The 18,818-nt window shown below is 57.6% G+C and overlaps 1 protein-coding gene and 1 long non-coding RNA gene across 5 annotated transcripts; one reads left to right on the top strand and one right to left on the bottom strand.

Annotated features, from left to right (window-relative positions):
* The first annotated feature begins 709 nt into the window (after window positions 1-709).
* Window positions 710-2,739, top strand: LOC118898824. The gene is made up of 2 exons (XR_005020832.1): window positions 710-1,776; window positions 2,090-2,739. It is a non-coding gene; the product is annotated as an uncharacterized LOC118898824 (long non-coding RNA).
* Window positions 1,770-14,703, bottom strand: LRRC47 (leucine rich repeat containing 47). Of its 4 annotated transcripts, XM_036859380.1 has the most exons (8): window positions 14,049-14,702; window positions 5,948-6,406; window positions 5,153-5,269; window positions 4,412-4,527; window positions 3,772-3,962; window positions 3,724-3,731; window positions 3,489-3,578; window positions 1,770-3,336 (listed from the first exon to the last, which is right to left on the bottom strand). In XM_036859380.1, exons 1-8 carry the CDS (start codon window positions 14,661-14,663, stop codon window positions 3,088-3,090), a joined length of 1,845 nt encoding a protein of 614 aa, XP_036715275.1. In that variant the 5' UTR covers window positions 14,664-14,702; the 3' UTR covers window positions 1,770-3,087. The 4 variants fall into 4 exon arrangements, 3 of the variants coding, with proteins under 3 accessions (XP_036715275.1, XP_036715283.1, XP_036715294.1); XM_036859388.1 differs by lacking the exon at window positions 3,724-3,731 and having other exon boundaries at window positions 3,860-3,962; window positions 14,049-14,700; XR_005020824.1 differs by lacking the exon at window positions 3,724-3,731 and having other exon boundaries at window positions 3,285-3,336; window positions 3,860-3,962; window positions 4,412-4,633.
* Between the last annotated feature and the right edge of the window lie 4,115 nt (window positions 14,704-18,818).

The raw sequence follows: 18,818 nt of genomic DNA on the forward strand, positions 1-18,818 counted from the left end.
CAGCGGGTCCACTCCAAGTCTGCCCGGGCCGGGCGGGCGTGAGGTGGGGCTGCACCACCTGCATCCCTGGCTCTGAGCCCACTGCTGGGCTGGGGTCTCCCAGCCGCGGTGCTTCAGCAGGGCCTGCTGCGGGGCAGGGGGCGGGGGAAGCAGGTTAAGGGGCAGCGGTGGAGGGTCTGTCCCAGCCGCCCTGGTCTCTGCGCCTCAGCACCTGTCTCCGGAGAGACTCTGCCCCCACCTGCTTGGCCACAGTCAGGGAGGGGGCCCCAGCTGGCCCGCACCTGTCTGGCCTCAGCCTAGCACCCCAGCTGGAGTCCCCTCTGGCCATCTCAGGACGGGCACTGGGGTGGAGGGTGTGGGGAGGTGGGCAGGGGCCTCTGGCCGGGCATGTTTCAGCTGCGTGGCCTCCGGGGGCTCGCAGCGGTCGGCGGTCCTCGCTGGAGGTGCAAGGGCTGGCCCTCCCCGAGGCCCAGTGCAGCCTCGGCCAGGAGCGGGGCGAGGGCGCGGGACAGGAGGGAGGGGCCCCCGCTGCCCCTGCCCCCCACTCCCTCTGAGGCCTCTTTGGCTCCAGGGCCGCATTCCCCGAGTAGACCCTGGGCAGGGGCAGGCCTGCGATGGACAGGTAGATGTGACTGGCCTGGGGCAAGGCAGGGAGGTGGGACGGGGCAAGGAGGGGCAGCCAGCAGCGGGAGCCGGGGGAGAGGAAGTGACCTCGGAGCCTGTCCGGCTCGGTCCAGCACCGCTGGGTGACGCCCAGGGTCCTCACGAGGCCTGCTCCCCAGGGTCGGGGGGAACCTTACGGGCGGCCGTGGACGGTGCTGGGGTCTGGCCTGGGTCTGGCTGGCCGTGTCCTGTGTGCCCCACGGCCCAGCAGGTCTCAGCATGGAGAGCTGGGCGCACCGGCCCAGAGCCTGGGGGATGCGCAGCACCCCTGCCCCGGGCTCTCCTGGCACTGGATGCCTGGCCCACGGAGGTGGGGGGGCCACAGGCAGGGGCACGCTCCTCCACGCGGCCCACCTCAGAGAGATGTGCCCCGGGGCCCCAGCTGGACCCGAGTGGCCGGGGTGGAGGTGGCGTCCCGACAGCCCTGGGAGGGTTGGGAGAGGACGGGACAGGACCCTTGGCCTCCCCTCCCACAGGAGGTTCAGGATTGGGGTGGTCTGCTGGAGGCGGGTCCCAGGAACTTGACTCCTTCGGGAAAGCCCCGGGGTGGCGTCCACCTGGTGATGCTGCAGGAGCAGGTGCCCAGGACCCAGGGGTCAAGGGCAGCAGCTTCTCTGGGCCAGGCCCGAGTGACATTAGATAACTGCCTCTCGCTCTTTGCTGGCAAGAGGGTCCCAGGTCCTCAGTTTCCCCACAGACACTTCCAACACACACCTCCAGAAATCCCAGGAAGGACTCACGGGCAAGGAGCCGAGATGTTCTTTCTAAATGTTTTTATTAGAGGGTCGGGCTGACAAAGAAAAAGAAACGTCAGGGGTTTTCTGCTGTAAGTTGAATACGTTTCCAAACCTCACACGGAATCAAACCGCACCAGAGAAGAGCAGCAGGGCCGGCGGCTTCCCCAACATCAAGGAGGCCCCAGACCTGGTGCCACGCAGCCGCTGAAGCCATAGCCTGATGCCAAGAGGGCAGCTCAGCTGCGGCCCCAACCCGGAGCTCCCAGCAGGGCTTCGCCGTGACACCCACACCCACGTCAGCCACAGCGTCTGCAGCCTTGATGGCCCGAGGGTCATGAAGTGACAACCCGGAGCCACCGATGCACACAGATGTCAGGTAGGTTTGGGGAACACCGTCACCTGGTGTCCACTTCAGCGCGGTTAAGCACGGCTGCCCCAGGGCCGACGAAGGGCAGTCCTGGCAGTGACCAGAGAGCTGGGTCACGTGTCAAGGCAGCCCCGCCATGTCCTTCGAGGAGGGCTGGCCGGGCTCTGGGGAACCCACGTGGCCGTACGGAAGGCCCAGCATGTGGGGTCTGGGCCTCACACGGGTCTGGTTCTGACGGCTACGTGCCTGGGTCCAGGGGGGGCTCTCGCACGTGCCTGCCAACCGCCTGTCGTTGTGACAAAACACAAACTGTCCTTTGCAGGTCAAAGACCACGGAACACGCGTCACTCAACAAGAAAAAGCTGGCGGGTCAGTTTTTCCTGTGCTGGCCGCTCCTGGAGCAGTGAGGTCGGTGAACTGCCGACCCAGAGCTGGAAACACCTAGAATGCCAGATGCTGAGACCCCCTCGTCCGGCACATGCTCCGTGACTCCTGGCATCGAGCGCCCCACGCCTCCTCCAGTCACTGCCACCCCCGTCCTGGAGCAAGGTGACGACGGCTGACCGTCCTGTCTGAGCGTGGAAGCCTGTTTTGCAGTGGGAAACCTGCGCACTGACCTCCAGACGCAGGTGTGACACCTCACGGCCCTGGTGCTGCTTTACAGACGACTGACGCCCCCGCCCTCCCCAAGTCCGGCCAGTGCAGCAGGCGGGTTGGGCCGTTGCTGCCGGATGCCCTGCCTCCCATCCCCAAAGCATCCTACCGCAGCAGTAAGAAAAATGATTTTGCCAATTCTAAGGTCACGTTAAAAAAATGTTTTTATAAAAAGAGTACGGTTTACAACAACTGGAAACCATGACATCCCACATTTCTAAGCTGCAGTGCTGGAATCGTAGGACTTTAAAAAGCTATTGTGTCGTAGAAAAATAACTGTGCAGCTCAGTAAAATGCATGTTGTTCAGCTTCTCAACTTAGAACTAAATATTCACACCAACTATAGTGTCCTTTCCCCCTGTGAATACAGTGAGTTGCTGTGTGGCTACATGATTTCAGAACCCTTTGAGCAGTTAGTTCCAATATTCAAGTGATTTCATAGAAAGCACCGGCAGAGTCAATTTGGTGCTGTAAAGGTGAAATGACTTAACTGCATGTCAACGTGGCACCCCCTACGACAGAACCGACTGGAAAACTGAACAAAGAATGCACATATCTTAAAAACTACCGAGGTGAAGGAATAATTTAATATCACCACACGGAAGCCCTGCAGAGCTGGTGCGGCGGGCAGTGCCTCCCTGGGAGCCTGAGGCAGTGGCCCGGCCGTCAGCGGAGCACGGTCACGTGGGCGGCGGCGAGGTCCAGGTCCGTCTTGGACGGATACACCACCTTCAGGTGCCCCTCCTCATCCACCACCCGGACCTGCTCCACCACCAGCGGGGCGCTCCCAGCCTGTTCAGCACCGGTAGTCGCCCTGGGATCCGAGACTTGTCCAGGAATGGCATCGACTTCGTGGTCGGAGAGGGAACCTTCGTCTTTATTTTCCAAAGTGTATTTGTTGATTTCTGCCATTTTCTGCAAATGAAAAATGTCTTTTTAACCGAGAGATTAGGGGCAACCCAGGGAAGACAGGCTGCCGTCACCCATATGGCAAAGGGCAGTGGACGTGCCATCTGTCCCGCGGGGCCAGAGCCTCGGTGGGCAGGATGGGCGGGCAGGACGCTCACCAGGATGAGGGCGTCCATAATGTCCTTGCAGATCTGCAGGCTGGCGGCGCTCGTCACTTCCAGAAACAGGTCACAAGTGGTTTTCTTAATCTTAAACAGAAATCAGAAAGATTTCAGGAAAGAATCAAGGTATCACAAGCAGAGACCAGCAACTGCAAGGTCTAATCTGCAGAAAACCCTGTAAGACGGTGTCACACAAATCCGGACTGTCGCCCTCCCGAGGGGGGACACACACCGGGGCGCGGCACGCGCGGCACACGCGGCAGTGAGCACACGCAGCCACACGCGGGAGTGAGCACACGCAGCCACACGCATGAACGTGACACATGACGCGGTCTCAAAGGTGCCAGACGCTGGCAGACACCGCCCACCTTCGTCTTCTCGCTGTTTGTTATGGGTGGGAAAGAAATCACGTCGCCGTTTGCATCCACGAGGCACGGGTAATGCTCCTTCCCGTCCAGCAGGTGAAGGTACCTGGGTGGGAAGAAATACTGGTAACAGGCACAGCTGTGGAAACACGCCTAAAGCTGAGTGGACGAATCGCAGTTCTCTGGACACAGTAGGTGTCAGGTCAAGGGCACGTGACACGAGCCAATTCAGAGGAGGTGTTCGCAGGGCCTCCTCGGTGCCCGAGCCAGCCGAGCCTGACCCGGATCAAGCGCAGCAGGCCCGGCTGTCCCCTTATCCATGGCGCGCTCTCCCTGGGCACCTGGTGGACATGCCGAGGGCCCCCCTGAGACAACACAAAGCCTGCACTCCTGGCACCTGCTTCTCTGAAGCCCTGCGACACGGGGCCACGGTGGATCCTTCCCCCCCCGCCACGTAAGAACCCGAGAGGAGAGTGAACGAAACCTGGACGGCCTCTCGAGTTGGGGCAGCTTCGCGAGCGCCCGCCTCGGCACAGGCTGGTGAAGGGGCCCCACCTGTGCAGGCCCGACACATTCTGCCTCCTCTTCTGCTTCCTGTGCTCCTCGGCCTCCAGCTGCAGCTGCCGTACCAGGTCCTTGGCCTTGGCTTCCCGGCGCCCCAAGGGGACGATCTACGGGGTGGACACCGCACGTTGGCCTGTCGCTGGGGGTCCCAGCGGGAGGCTTCTGAGAGCTGACAGTCCTCCAGGCGGACGTCCATCGGGCTGAGGACAGAGGCTGCCCCCACGTCACGTGCAGATATACTGTGCCTGCAGAGGTCACCCGGGGGGCTGAATCTGAAACCCGCCTAGTGCACAGCCGGGGTTCCACGCCTGTGGCTCTGAGGAGGCCGAGGGAAGAGATGGGGCCAGCGGCTGGAGCCAGTCCCCTGGGAACCCTCCGCCTGGGGCCCGAGGTGCCTCACGCAGAACCCGAGAGACCAGGAGCGGGGCCTTGACAGAACTCACACTGTGGTCAACCCCAGATCAGGGGGTTTGCAACTGGGATATAAACCACAATTTCTGGTTAAAAGTTAGTGAGCAGGTGAAGGAAACCACTTTCAAATCACCACCTCCTTTGATGTGTTTACTTTTGAAAGTAACTGTCAACACAACCTGTTTTATTTTATGTTCCTGCTGGGAGCAGAACAGGGTCAGATTCTACCCAAAATGCTCTGACTCAACCACCTGCACGTGTATTTTTTGAAAAACACACAAGGAACACTCAAACTGCAAACACTGGGATGTGTGGCCTCACCCTGAGGTCTTGCGGGGGGCGGGCGGCATACAGCAGGGGCCCCCGGATGGCTCTGAGGTCGTGGGTTGCGATGGTGGCCGCCGTCCTCTTCTCACAAAGGTCCTCGTGCAGCTTTGTCTGCAACACAAGTTCAAGGGCAGGCAGAGCTCAGTGTCCAAGGCTGGAGGGCAAGCCCCCCGCCACCCCAGGCCCCCCGGAGCAGCCTCCCCAGCCAAGTATTTATTTCGTGGAACCTCCGCTGGAAAGCTGGTATCTGCTTATCAGCAGAATTTCTTCTCGCCCTAACTCTACGGTGCAATGCTTGAGACTTCAAAGAACCCATCTCGAGCTAAAATTTATGAGTGAATAGACAGAAGTGTGACTTAAAAACAACCCCAGCAAGCTTTTCCTCCAAAACACTGATCTTCGAGTTCTGAGTTCCCGGCTCGGCTTCCTCCCCGTACGTACGGCCTCAGCCCCGCAGGCCATGCTCGGGGTTGCCCACGTGCAAGGATGTGCTTTTTGCTCTAATGGCTGGGCAGACTTCACAGAAGAACAATGAACTCTAAGTCTGTCTAGCTGAAACCTCACAAAAACTAAACAAGTCACCCGAGAACACGATGGCAAGAGCTAACGATTTCAACACTCTCTCATATGAGACTGAACATGGCACCTATTGCGGAAGTCAGAAACCCACGCGCACAGCAGAGACTCAGGGACGCTGACTGCGCCGGGTCCCCTCCCCACCCCACGGGGGCCGGGTCGCCCCGCCCACGGCCCGCCCTCCCCGCCCCCATCGCGGCCGCGGGCACCCACCTGGGAGGAGAGGAACCGCTTGAGCGCGTTCCCAGGCTGCAGGTCCATGCCCCGCACGACGGCGCCCACGATGAAGGGCCGCACGTCCCCGACCCCGGGGCTCACCGTGACCGTCAGCGGGGCCGGGTTCTCGGCCACGTGCAGCACCCGCAGCAGCAGCCGGCTGGCCTCGTCCACCCACGCCTCCTCGGCCTCGCCGCACTCCCTCTTCCTCCGCTCCCGCCGCTTCCTCCGCGCCTCCTCCCTGTCGGGGCCCTCGGCCTTGCCCCGGCCCCGGCCGCCCCCGCGGCCCCCGGCGCGCAGGTACTCCAGGATGGACCTGGTCTGGCAGCCGCTGACCATCTTCTCCAGGCGCTTGTCCCGCAACCTGTTCCCCCGGAAGTTGATGTCCTTGAGCTTGGGGCAGTTGGCCAGCTCTGCTGGGATCTCACTCAGCTGGTTGTTGGACAGGTCCAGCGTCTGCGAGGGAGACCGGGACGCATGAGACCGCCGGGACCCGCCCTCCTGCCGCCTGCCCCGCCTCAGCCCCACGCCTCTCCCCCAGCCCAGCGCCCAGCACGGATGCAGTGACCGGGGCTCCTCGGAGGGGAGGCGTCAGTGGACTGCCAGTCGCCTCTGTGAAGTGCTGGTCTTGCTTGTGCTGCCTGACCACCGTGTGCCCGTAGTAACAACCACGGCAGAATTTCCCATCGATGGTTAGGTTAGAGGGGAAAAAAGACAACGAGGAACGCGGGGAATGTCTGGTTATAAACACATAAGGACTTTACATGAGAAATAGGTTCCCCACAAAGTAGCGCTGAGATGTCTTTAATTAAATGAGCCGAAAAGCAAGAACAGAGCAAGAGTAACACAGCACGATGCTCTCTATCCTGCGTGTGCGACAGACAGCGACTCAGCGTCAATGCTGGGACACAGGAGGAGGGAGCGGGGGCTACTGCTTCTGCGCCGTAAGGAGGTTGGTGAAACCCTGCGGCCCGTGAAAAGGAACCTTCTATGACTACTACTGAGGCTGCCATCAGTGTCGCTGACGCGGTGGAAACGGGCCAAGTGGCCACCTCACGTGGTGGGCAGAAGGCAGGGTCCTGTGCCGGGGGAGGGACTCAGCTGGTGGTAAGGAGGACAGGGCCCCTCCCAGGAGGCCCAGGCGGCACACAGCCCTGTAAGTAAAGGGCTTCTTCCTCGTTCTCCTCCAGGGCCCGTGGGAAGCTCTGGATGGGCCCCGCTCGGCTTCGCTTGGACCTGACACGGGGCCTGGGGAGAAACCCTATCACCTGGTTTGGTGGGAGTAAGCACAGGGGACTGGCATTTGGACAGCAAGGCAGTGACGGGCGGCAGGGGCCTCCCAAGGGGCTGCAGATCCGGGAGCGCTCGGGCAGGCCCCTCCTCGCACCCAGGGAGCAGCGCCCACACCAGCGTGGCCAGCGAGGAGCCCTGGTCCTGACGGGGACACCACGGCCCCGAATGACCACAGCTGGGCCACAGCGGGTGGCGGATTTGTCGCCAGCTGGGAAGGGGGGCAGGGGCTCTGACTATCCACAAGATGCTGTCTGCTGTGGCTGGCACAGAGGGTGGTTTTCAGGGAGCTTCACAGACCCCGGTTATGAAGGAAACTCCGGCTGCTGCGAGGCCGGAAGAACCAGGGTGGAGGAGGGGTGTGAGTGCCCGACAGAGGGTGACAGAGGAGCCTCCGCACGGCAGGACCGGGGGCTCGGGAGGGAGGGAGCAACTGCAGAGCAGACTTTGATCCTGCAGTTGACCCAGAAATGGAGAAAGAGAAGGTGAGCCTGACACGGTCTCCAGTCACCACTGGGGACCAAGCACTCAGGGGTCACGCGGGCTGTGGGTTAACCGGACGTCACCGTTTGGTGCCTCTCCAGGCCTCTCCCTGCTCTCAGGCGAGACTGGACAGGCGGGTAGATGGGCTGCAACGTGGCCCTTCCAGGCTTCTCTGTGTCCTGCCCCCCCCATGCTCACGCACACACACACCCACCCGTGCACAGGACTCGGCGGTGCCCCCTGTGCCCCAGCCTGGGGTCCGCTGGCCTCCTCACTCACTGCTAACTGGCAGCGTCAGCAACAGCCAGTGCCGAGCCCAGGGCTGCGGAGCTGCTCCCCCAGGACACGCCCAGGTGTCAGAACGCACCTGGACGGGAGGACGGGCCGGGGCCACCTAGACCAGGTATCCCTGTGTGCACACTCAGCCTGGCCTGGGCCAGAAGAACCGGGTCCCCGCCCACCGGCAGGCTGTGAACAGCAGACAAGGGCTGGCATTTCAAGGTCAGGTTTGGACCTGCACACCCAGCTTGGGGTCTCAACAGCTTGAACTCCACTGGCAACTCTCACTCCAGCGTGAAAACACAGCCGCCGCGGGTGGAAGGTCTGTGCCTCCATGAGGAAGAGACCCACAAAGAGCAGCAGAGGAAGGGCCGGCAAGCGTGGGGGAGGGTGGCCCCCAGCCCCGACCAGAGCAGCGTCAGGCCAGCAGCCTGGTGAGGTGGTCTCCACGGAGGACAGGGGCAGGGGCACTGGGGCGCGGGTCTTTCAGGGGCAACAATCACCAAACACTGGGCATTTTGGAGCAAAGGGCAGTGGCAGCAGCCAGTGCCACAGACAGCAGCCCAGGACCTGCCCTGGGGCCCTGCAGGAGACAAACGGGGAGCAGGGCAGGCAGCTGACAGGGCTCTGGGGGTGCCATGTCCAGCAGAGGCGGGGAGACCACCGACGAGTTCAAAGCGGCCCCCACAGCAGGACACACCACCCGGCGCCAGGCACGCAGAGCCGCAGGTCGATGGGGAGTGGAGTCCACGGGTTTCACGGCCGGAGCGTGCGTGCCGGAGGGAGAGCCTGCAGCTGAAGTGATGTCTGGATGGTGTAAAACTGCGCAGGGCAGGGGGCGGGGGCGGGAAACCCACAATCGCCGAAGGGAGATGAAGTGAACTGAGTGCCCGTGGAGGGGCCCCCAGGCGCCTGCCCAGAAGGCACCCAGGCACTCCCCCCTGTAGGTAACACAATAGTGACACCGGCCAGGCAGGGCCAGCCTCTGACCCTAGACTGTGACTTGACTGCTGGGCCGAGCTGCGGGGAAGGGACCCAGAATCCCTGGTTGTGAGACCCTACAGACACACACTCTACCCCTGGGGGTGTGGAAGGACCCCCTGTTCCAGGTGAGGGGACCTGAACCCACCATCTCCAACAGCAAATGAGAAAATGAAAAGATGGAATGATTTTTTTTTAACTTCAGTTTTTCATCACTGGACAAAGGTTTCATGGTCAAAGTTCCACTTCTCTGTGAAACGTGATTACGGGAGAAGTCCCATAAATGAGCGACACCAGACAACATGAGTGGGCACAACTCCTGGCAGGGCTGGGAGAAACCCTGAGTGCCGTGGCCCTTCAGCTGATGAACGTGCTGTCCCGGAACAGTTCATAGATCTGGGGGCACATCTGGCCTGCCCGTCCCTCCAGCAGTCCCCGGTGGCAGTGCCATGGGTCTGGCTAACTGTCACTTACAATGAGGGCATCCTTGGAGCACCACAGCCCTGCGGCTGAGCCCAATGGGTATCAGAACCCCAGTGGGGAGAAGCCCAGCTGAGTGGGTCCGAGGTCAGGACAGTGATGAAGCCGGCTCTCCAGGCAGAGTTAAGTGGGGAGGGAAAGGACAGCTCTCCCTTCAGCTTCCTCGTCCCCGGCAGCTGCAGTGGGGATGAGGGTCCGACCTTCACGGCTCCCAGGGGAGTGGGCACCAAGGAGCTCTCATTTGCTGTCTCCCGACTGGGAGGTGAGTGGGACAAGCAGGGGCCTGTGTGCTGTCACCTTGGTGGCCCCTACAGAACCACGCCTCCAAGTATTCACCTCCTTGTGTGGCATCTCCCACAACTCTGGACTGAGCTCTACTTACTGAATCAGCAGGATGCAGTGGAGGTGGCGGGCTGCTAGGTCCAGGTCTGCACCTCAGGAAGGCCTGGCAGCTCCTGCCCTTGTGCTCTAAGGAGCCCTGAGCCGCCATGTGAGAGGTCGGACTACCCGGGGGCGGCGGAAGACGTCCCAAGATGACGTGGAGAGAGGAGTCAGCCACGCCAGCCACGCCCGCTGAGCCTGGCCCTGAGCCCACGGCAGCTGACCGCAGCCACACAAGTGATCAACGGCAAGGCAGCAACTGTCCAGCTGGGTTGGCCCACAGTGGAGGACCGTGAGCAAATAAAACGACCGCCGTGTTAAGCCACAGCCCTGGCGCGGTGATGCGGCCACAGAGGACCCGCACCAGTGCCATCACCGCGCTTTCTTCATGGCACCGTGGTCATCCTCAGAGGGGAGGAGACAGGCAGGAGCCCAGGGCGCCGCCACAAGACACTGAGCTGAACCCACACTTTCTGGTTCCGAGTGCGGCTGTCCGACTCCGCTGTCCCCCCACTGCACAGGAAGGACAGAGAACACCTCTGTCCTCGGAGCGCCAGGGTGTGGAGCGACGCTGCTTCACCCAGCTCTAGCAGCCATCCCTCGTGAAGGCATCGGTTTAGAAAAGGCCCCCAAAGGACATCTAAGTCCAAAAGGGATTCCAAGTAGCTCTTACATGACACTCTCCAAGAAACAGGTCTCTTCATGTGAAAGAGATCGACGGAAGTCTAAAATGGGGAACAGGATGGACCGGCCGAGGGGGGGTTGAGCAAGCAAGACGTTCTCTTTCACCTGAATGAGGGTGCTCTGGACACAATAAAGGCTACTTTACTGGGCGGGCACCCAGAGGTACTACAGAACGTTAACAAAACAAAACAAAACCAAAACTTGAATACTGCTAAAACATTATAGATTTGAAGAAAAATATAAAAACTGTACACTCACACGATGCTATGTTAAGCTACACATTTGGTACATCTACCTTCTGGGAAACCAAGAGACGTATGAGATGGGTGATGGAGTAGAAAGGGGTTATATCATGTGTCACACCACAGCCCTGAAGGGAAGCTACAGCCCTGGGACCAGCATCCCAGGAATCGTCCCCCACAGCTTCTTCCCGGAAATGCCAGTTAGCACGTGTCACTCTGCAGGGTGGCCTCCTGTTTCTCTTAACTATAAACACACACACATACACACGCACACAGATACATCCTGACATAAAGACATTTGTAAAATGAGTTGGCAACAACTTAAGAGTAATTCCCGCTGCAAATAGGTCAGTTGCTAAACTGCACACACGTTTTATTGTTTTAAAAAAGTCTGCATTGGGAACCTACCTCAACATCATAAAGGCCATATATGACAAACCCACAGCAAACATCATTCTCAATGGTGAACAACTGAAAGTATTTCCTCTAAGATCAGGAACAAGACAAGGATGTCCACTCTCGCCACTATTATTCAACATAGTTTTGGAAGTCCTAGCTATGGCAATCAGAGGAGAAAAAGAAATAAAAAGAATACAAATTGGAAAAGAAGAAGTAAAACTGTCACTGTTGCAGATGACATGATACTATACATAGATAATCCTAAAGATGCCACCAGAAAACTACTAGAGCCCATCAATGAATTTGGTAAAGTTGCAGAATACAAAATTAATGCACAGAAATCTCTTGCATTCCTATACACTAACAGTGAAAGATCAGAAAGAGAAATTAAGAAAACAATCCCATTCACCATTGCAACAAAAAGAATAAAACACCCAGAAATAAACCTACCTAAGAAGGTAAAAGACCTGTACTCAGAAAACTATAAGACACTGATGAAAGAAATCAAAGAAGACACAAACAGATGGTGAAATATACCATGTTCTTGGATTAGAAGAATCAATATTGTGAAAATGACTATACTACCCAAAGCAATCTACAGATTCAATGCAATCCCTATCAAACTACCAATGGCATTTTTTTTTTTTTTACAGAACTAGAACAAAAAATCTTAAAAGTTGTATGGAGACATATAAGACCCAGAATAGCCAAAGGAATCTTAAGGGAAAAAAACGGAGCTGGAGGAATCAGGTTCCCTGGCTTCAGACTATACTACAAAGCTACAGTAATCAATACAATATGGTACTGGCACAAAAACAGAAATACAGATCAATGGAACAGGATAGAAAGCCCAGAGATAAACCCACACACCTATGGTCAACTAATCTATGACAAAGGAGGCAAGACTATACAACGGGGAAAAGACAGTCTCTTCAATAAATGATGCTGGGAAAACTGGACAGCTACATGTAAAAGAATGAAATTAGAACACTCCCTAACACCATATACAAAAATAAACTCAAAATGTATTAAAGACCTAAATGTAAGACTGGCCACTATAAAACTCTTAGAGAAAAACATAGGAAGAACACTCTTTGACATAAATTACAGCAAGATTTTTTTTGACCCACCTCCTAGAGAAATGGAAATAAAAACAAAAACAAACAAATGGGACCTAATGAAACTTAAAAGCTTTTGCACAGTAAAGGAAACTATAAACAAGATGAAAAGACAACCCTCAGAATGGGAGAAAATATTTGCAAACAAATCAACGGACAAAGGATTAACCTCCAAAATATATAAACAGCTCATGCAGCTCAATATTAAAAAAACAAACAACCCAATCAGAAAATGGGCAGAAGACCTAAATTTCTCCAAAGAAGACATACAGATGGCCAAGAGGCACATGAAAAGCTGCTCAACATCACCAATTATTAGAGAAATGCAAATCAAAACTACAATGAGGTATCACCTCACACCAGTTAGAATGGGCATCATCAGAAAATCTACAAACAACAGATTTGTAGAAAGGGTGGGGAGAAAAGGGAACCCTCTTGCACTGCTGGTGGGAATGTAAATTGGTACAGTCACTATGGAGAACAGTATGGAGGTTCCTTAAAAAACTAAAAATAGAACTACCATACAACCCAGCAATCCCACTACTGGGCATGTACCCTGAGAAAAGCATAATTCAAAAAGACACACGTACCCCAATGTTCATTGCAGCACTATTTACAATAGCCTGGTCATGGAAGCAACCTAAATGCCCATCAACAGATGAATAGATAAAGAAAATGTGGTACATATATACAACGGAATATTACTCAGCCATAAAAAGGAACGAAATTGGGTCATTTGTAGAGATGTGGACGGACCTAGAGACTGTCATACAGTGACGTAAGTCAGAAAGAGAAAAACTAATATCGTATATTAACGCATATATGTGGAAGCTAGAAAAATGGTACAGATGAACAGATTTGCAAGGCAGAAATAGACACAGATGTAGAGAACAAACCTATGGACACCAAGGGGGGAAAGCGGGGGGTGGGATGAATTGGGAGATTGGGGATTGACATATATACACTAATATGTATAAAACAGATAATAAGAACCTGCTGTACAAAAAAAAAAAAAGTCTGCATAAAAGGATGGCAATGAGGAGGAAGAAACAGAGGCTTGCTTCTTTAAGCACAGGAGCCTCTAGGCTGGATTTAGGCCATGGTCACGGCAACTCCTGCTCTCTGGTCTCTTCCTCAACAGACCTACTGGGCCCTTGTTCCGAGTCGAGCATTCTGTTGGGACCTGGGGTCCCCGGATGAATAAAATAAGCAAGCAGTCCCTAGACAAGAGAGCCTAGACGAAACCCCAACCTATTTGCTGTGTACTTTGGCAACCCCTTCCGGCCTTCTGTAAGACAGGAATAACCACCCCTGCCTTGGAAAGCCGTTGTTGGGGTCAAGTGAACTATCACATGTGAAATCACACGCGTGGCCTTATACAAATTCCAGTCATTTCACGGCCCCACGCACAGGGCTCACCCAGTCCTTTCACAAACGTTTGGAGATGCAAAAATTTAGACACCCGTCCCTGCTGTTGACCTGCTTCCGACCTGAGCGGGAAGCCCAGTTAGTCCACGATCACGAAACACTGTGTTGCGTGTTAAAGCCCAGTTGTGAGCAGAGTGTGTGGGGCGAGCCGAGAGGACCACCCGAGGACGGAGGCCAGGCTAGTGCGAGGGGACCCGGGGGTGGGCCCGCTTCCCAGAGATACCGACGCTGCGGTGGCCCTTCCCGGCCGAGTTGGGACGGCTCGGCATCGGGAGGAGACCCCCGTCCGTGGCTACCACAGGGCCCGCCCCGCCCGCCCCGCTGACCGCTGACCTTGAGCGAGGCCAGGTGGGCGATTTCGGGGCTGAGCTCCCGGAGGCAGTTGTCGGCGGCCGCCAGTTCGCTGAGCAGCGGCAGCGCGCCGGGGCGGAAGAGCGCGGCGGGGAAGGCGTCCAGGCGGTTGCCGGTGAGGTTGAGGGTCTGCAGGCGCGGCGCGCAGCGCGCCAGGTCGGCGGGCAGCTCGCGCAGCCGGTTGCCACTGAGGTTGAGGCTCTGCAGCTGCGGGAGGCCCGGCGGTTCGGCGGGGCCTAGGCCCTGGCCCGGCGGCAGCGCCTCCAGCGCGTTGCCTGACAGGTCGAGCACGCGCAGCGCGGGCAGCGGGCCGAGCTCAGGGCTCAGGCCGGGCCCCAGCGCGTTGCGCCGCAGCACCAGGCTGTGCAGCTGCGGGAGGCCCTGCGCCAGGCCGGGGCCCGGCTCGCGTAGGCTGCCGCAGCCGCTCACCTCCAGGTAGTGCAGCAGCGGCAGCGTGAAGAGCCGCGGCGGCAGCCGCCCGCCCGCCGCGCGCACCCGCTGCTCCAGCCCGGGCCCGGTCAGCAGCAGCTCCCGCCGCCGCTCCCGCTCCGCCAGCTCCAGCTCCGGCCAGGCCTCCGAAACCGCCGCAGCCGCCATCGCGCCGCCACTCCCGCAGCCCCTGCCGGGGCGCTTCCGGGGCACGCGGCGCCACTTCCGGTCTGGGCCGGAAGGAGCCGTCGAGAGCTGTGCGGACGCTAGAGCGCCGCAGCGAGGGCCATAGAGGAGCCCGGTGGGGCGTGGCTCGAGGCCGTCGCTGGCGGGGTCCGGGTCCTCACCGTGGGTGTGTGGGTGGGCGCCCGGAGCGCCCATGCCCACGTAGGGCCGTGAGTGCTGGGCCTCCGGCCGAGTCTTCCTGCCCGCGAGGCTGTCGGGGAGCAGCGGGGAAGGCCCCGCACGCCGTGCTCTGTGGTCTCGGCCGAGCCCCTAAGACAAGGCCGGAGAGCGAGTCTGCGGACGCGTCCGGCTCACGGACCTGAGGGAGACGCCCGGGAACGTGGTGACTCCCAGGTGGCCTAGAATTCAGGCTAAATGCCGTCTGAAGGGGAAAGGGGAGGAGATGAGTGGTTCTTAGGGGAGATGAACGGTCCCTAAGAGGACAGACGGGCGGAAGGACCGTGTGACAACGGGTGTTATCACTTCTAGTCCCTCCGGGGACGAGCCCGTCTTCCCTGGACGGTGCGCTCCCGGGAGGGGGTCTCTGACGACTGAGTTCCTTTGGGAGGATGTGTTTAGGCAGAAGGGGAGTTCAGACAAACCTCTCCCTGCGTTTACTGATTTCCAAGAGCACACAGCTCAGAATAGTCAGTGTACCGAGGTGGTACATTTCGGGGTGGTATGATCTGAACTCCTAGTCATATTTCGGGTTGGCATCGTCTGCTATCCTTCAAAAACCTAACCAAGTCCTCTTCGTAATTTCCCATCCGCTGCTTCCCTCTCCCTGCCCTGTGGCTGTAACCCCCCAGCCGCCCTGTATTAAGAGTTGAGTTCACTGTCTCCTGCTGCAATCTTGCATTAGGTCTTCCTTGCTGGTTTTTAACAAGCATACAGTGCACTTTTTTTTTTTTTTCTTTTAGAGGTTAGTGATTTGTGCATTGGAATCACCAGGAAGTTACAAGTGACTGATGCCCCAGTCCCTGGTCCAGAGATTCTGGCCTAACAGTCTGGGCTGCAGCACGGGCATGGGGGTTTTACAAGCTCCCCGGGCGTTTCTGTTGGGTATGCAAGGTTGAGAGTCCGCTAGGGATCAGATCGTTTCCATGTGTTAGGACCCACTAATCAGGGCTGTTTGGAGGAGGAGGGTGGGAGGAATAGTGCTGAGGTCGGCTGTCCTGTTCTCTGCCCCTGTTTGCATGAACTCCTCACCCCAGCAGGGTTTTCAGTTTTATTTTGTTTTGAAATTCCTGAACATTGTATTGAAGGGTGATGTACATCCAGAAAAGTGTGCACATAGCATAAGTGAATTTTGTCCAGACTGAACACCTCCGTGTAGCCATCACGCAGAACAAGAAACCAGTGATCACCAGTCCCCCCAGACCCCCCTTGTGCCCTGATATTGCAGTTTTGCCAGTTTTTGCACTTCGTGTATAACGTGCAGGGCCGGCTCTCAGTGCCTGGCCTCTTTGGCCCCATGTCATGCCTCTGGGAGTCATCGTGTGTGGGAGGTACTTGTGGGTCGTTTGCTGTCTGGCATTATAAGTGCGTTGTGACTGTACCATGTTTATTTCTGGCAGGGCCTTTGTGCTGCCCTGACTTCGCCCCTATCAGCCCCAGTGACCCCACACAGGAAAGACAGATTTTTGTCTTGGTTGCTGTTGTGACCAATTCCATCTGTGAAGGGCAGGCAGTGACTGTCTCCAGGCAAGGCCAGGAGAGGTGAGAATGGGCCCCTAGGACCTCTTCCACCTGTGCCTTCTGAGCCGGCTTCCACTGCCCTCTGTGTGCTGCTGGGTCTCCTCAGTGATTTCTTGGAAGGTTGTACATACATGCATGATATCTGTGGCTTTCGGTTCCTGGGACCTGGTGTTGTCTTGCTTGCTTAGTTTCTCGTGGTAGATTTCTGGGCTGCTGTCCAGCAGCTCATGCTAACACACATCATCTTGACAGGCTATGAGAGTAGTAATAGTTTTATAGTAGCCAGCACTGGAAACAACCAATGACCATCAACAGGAGAATGGATAAATAGATTGTGAGACGTTTCTTCAAGTGGATGACCACATGGAGAACGTGTCTGAGCTGCACACAGCAGCATGACTGACGGACGGTCAGGGTCATGATGGGGAGGGACGAAAGCAAATCACACAGAGATACACACGGTATGATTCCACGTGCACAGCTTACAGATATGTCAAACTCAAGATTCTTTTGTCTGGGGATACATGCCTGTGGGGTGAGTCTGTGAAGACAGCCAAGGTTGATACTGCAGACAGCGCGGCCAGACCCCAGTGCCACCGCCGTCTTTTCTCCAGCTGTGCCGAGCTGCTTGGTCAGCCTGCAGGGTGCAGCCGGTCCATCCAGACCCCCTCCATCCCCTTCCCTGCCCCAGTCCCCATCGCTGTCCCCGCCCTGGGCCCCGACCATGTCTCCACCCGGGCTGAGGCTGGGAGCTGGAGGCCCTGGACACCTGGCAGTGCTTGCCCTCCGGCCAGTGTCCCAGCCTCCGGGGTGATTTGATTTAGGATCCCTGAATTTGGTAAACAGCATTCCCAAGCGTTGTCTCCTTTCCCCGTGGGGTGAGAGAGATCTCCATCTAGAACCCTAGCAGTGGTTCCAGCAATGACCCCCACCTTCAGCAGGACACTGCTCCCCTCCATTGCCAGGACCGGTCCCGGGACACCGGGAGGCACCAAGGAGGGGTGGCCAGGTGACCGGTGTGGAGGCGGCGCTAGGTCACTCCTGGGGAGTCCTCAACCTTCAGGACGAGGGCCATGAAAGGGGGCTTTAGGGATGAGCTAGGCCCCGGGACTCCTGCTCACAAGGGCACCCACCCTGCTGCTCGGAGTCTGACCTCACTCTCTTCCCCGCTTTCCCTGCTGGGACATCTCTTGATGAGGAGGGGGCTGCACAACTCCCCTGCACTTGAGAGCTCAGAGACTGGGGGGGGGGAGGAGGGGGGGTGGTGTCCTTCCTCCTGAGGCTGGCTCCTCCCCCCCCCCCCCGGGAGGCACCCCTGGGGACCTCAGAGGCCAGAAGGAAGCTGGGGAGATTTTGAGGCCAGCCGGGCAGGTGGCCGCGCCACACCTTCCGCCGTCTCCCCCCACCCCTGCAGGCTCATCACCTTCCCCGCCTGAGATGAAGGGGTGGAGACTGCCCGGGCGGAACTGCTCTGTGCTTGGGCGCAGGCGCGCAGAGGGCGTGTGCCGGGAACCAGGCTCAGCACCTTCCCCTCAGCTCCGTTCCGGTGTCGGGGGGGTGGGGAAACCGAGGCAGAGACAAGCGGATTCCAGTACCCCGAACCTACTCCCGGCAACCCTCACCGCAGGGTGGACAGAGGCGCAGAGCACAGGGTTCACATCTGGGCACGCTGCTTTCCGGTGGTGAGGGCTTGGGCTCTGAGCCAGTTTCCCTGCCCGCAGTGGAGGGTAGGACCAGCTACCCTGCAGGTCCTCTGACCCTTCCAGAACACGCACGTGGGGGCATGGGGCTCTCCACTGAATTGCTCCCGTCCGCCCTGCAGCAGCGGCTCCGGGGGTCACCGCCCCAAACCCCGACCCCAGATCCGAGAGCCTCAGCCCCTGCCCAGGGCTTTCCTGCCCCTGGTGGCAGCAGGGTGGGCGGAGACCCCAGCGCTCCGAGGATTCGGGGCACACGCTGCTCCAGCAGGCTCTTGTTTAGCACTGGGCTAGTTTTTGAGAGCAAATAAGCAATGGCACGAACGAACATCCAGTTGAAAGTAGCGCACTGAAATCTCTCGGGGTGTCTGACACTAGCAGATGGAATCACACTCTTCCCTTTGGACAGCGAGCTCTTTCCTCCCACGTTCTCCAGAGCACACACTCACGCACACACCCCACCTACCAAAGTAAGATAAGTAATTTTGCTGTTTAAACTGTAATGCTAAGTTTTAAGTTTATATATGTGTGTGTATATATATATATATATATGTGTGTATACATATATAAAGGAAAAAACTATAACTTCAAAATGGAAACAATTATAAAACCATCAAAGGTAATAAAAGCTTAAAACCACTCTACAAATCAACAGAGAAAATACTGTATTTTTACTTATTTGAAAAGCAAAAGAGCTTTGTTG

This window comes from Balaenoptera musculus, chromosome 1 (assembly GCF_009873245.2).
Source record: "Balaenoptera musculus isolate JJ_BM4_2016_0621 chromosome 1, mBalMus1.pri.v3, whole genome shotgun sequence".
Taxonomy (NCBI): domain Eukaryota; kingdom Metazoa; phylum Chordata; class Mammalia; order Artiodactyla; family Balaenopteridae; genus Balaenoptera; species Balaenoptera musculus.

Bases quoted from the DNA above. Each gene is read 5' to 3' on its own strand.
- LRRC47 (XM_036859380.1), bottom strand. From the start codon at position 14,663: ATGGCGGCTGCGGCGGTTTCGGAGGCCTGGCCGGAGCTGGAGCTGGCG. The intron at 6,407-14,048 runs GTCAGCGGTCAG...TCTCCCTCGCAG, and splicing joins CCCACCTGGCCTCGCTCAAG to ACGCTGGACCTGTCCAACAA. The intron at 5,270-5,947 runs GTGGGTGCCCGC...CTTGTGTTGCAG, and splicing joins AGCGGTTCCTCTCCTCCCAG to ACAAAGCTGCACGAGGACCT.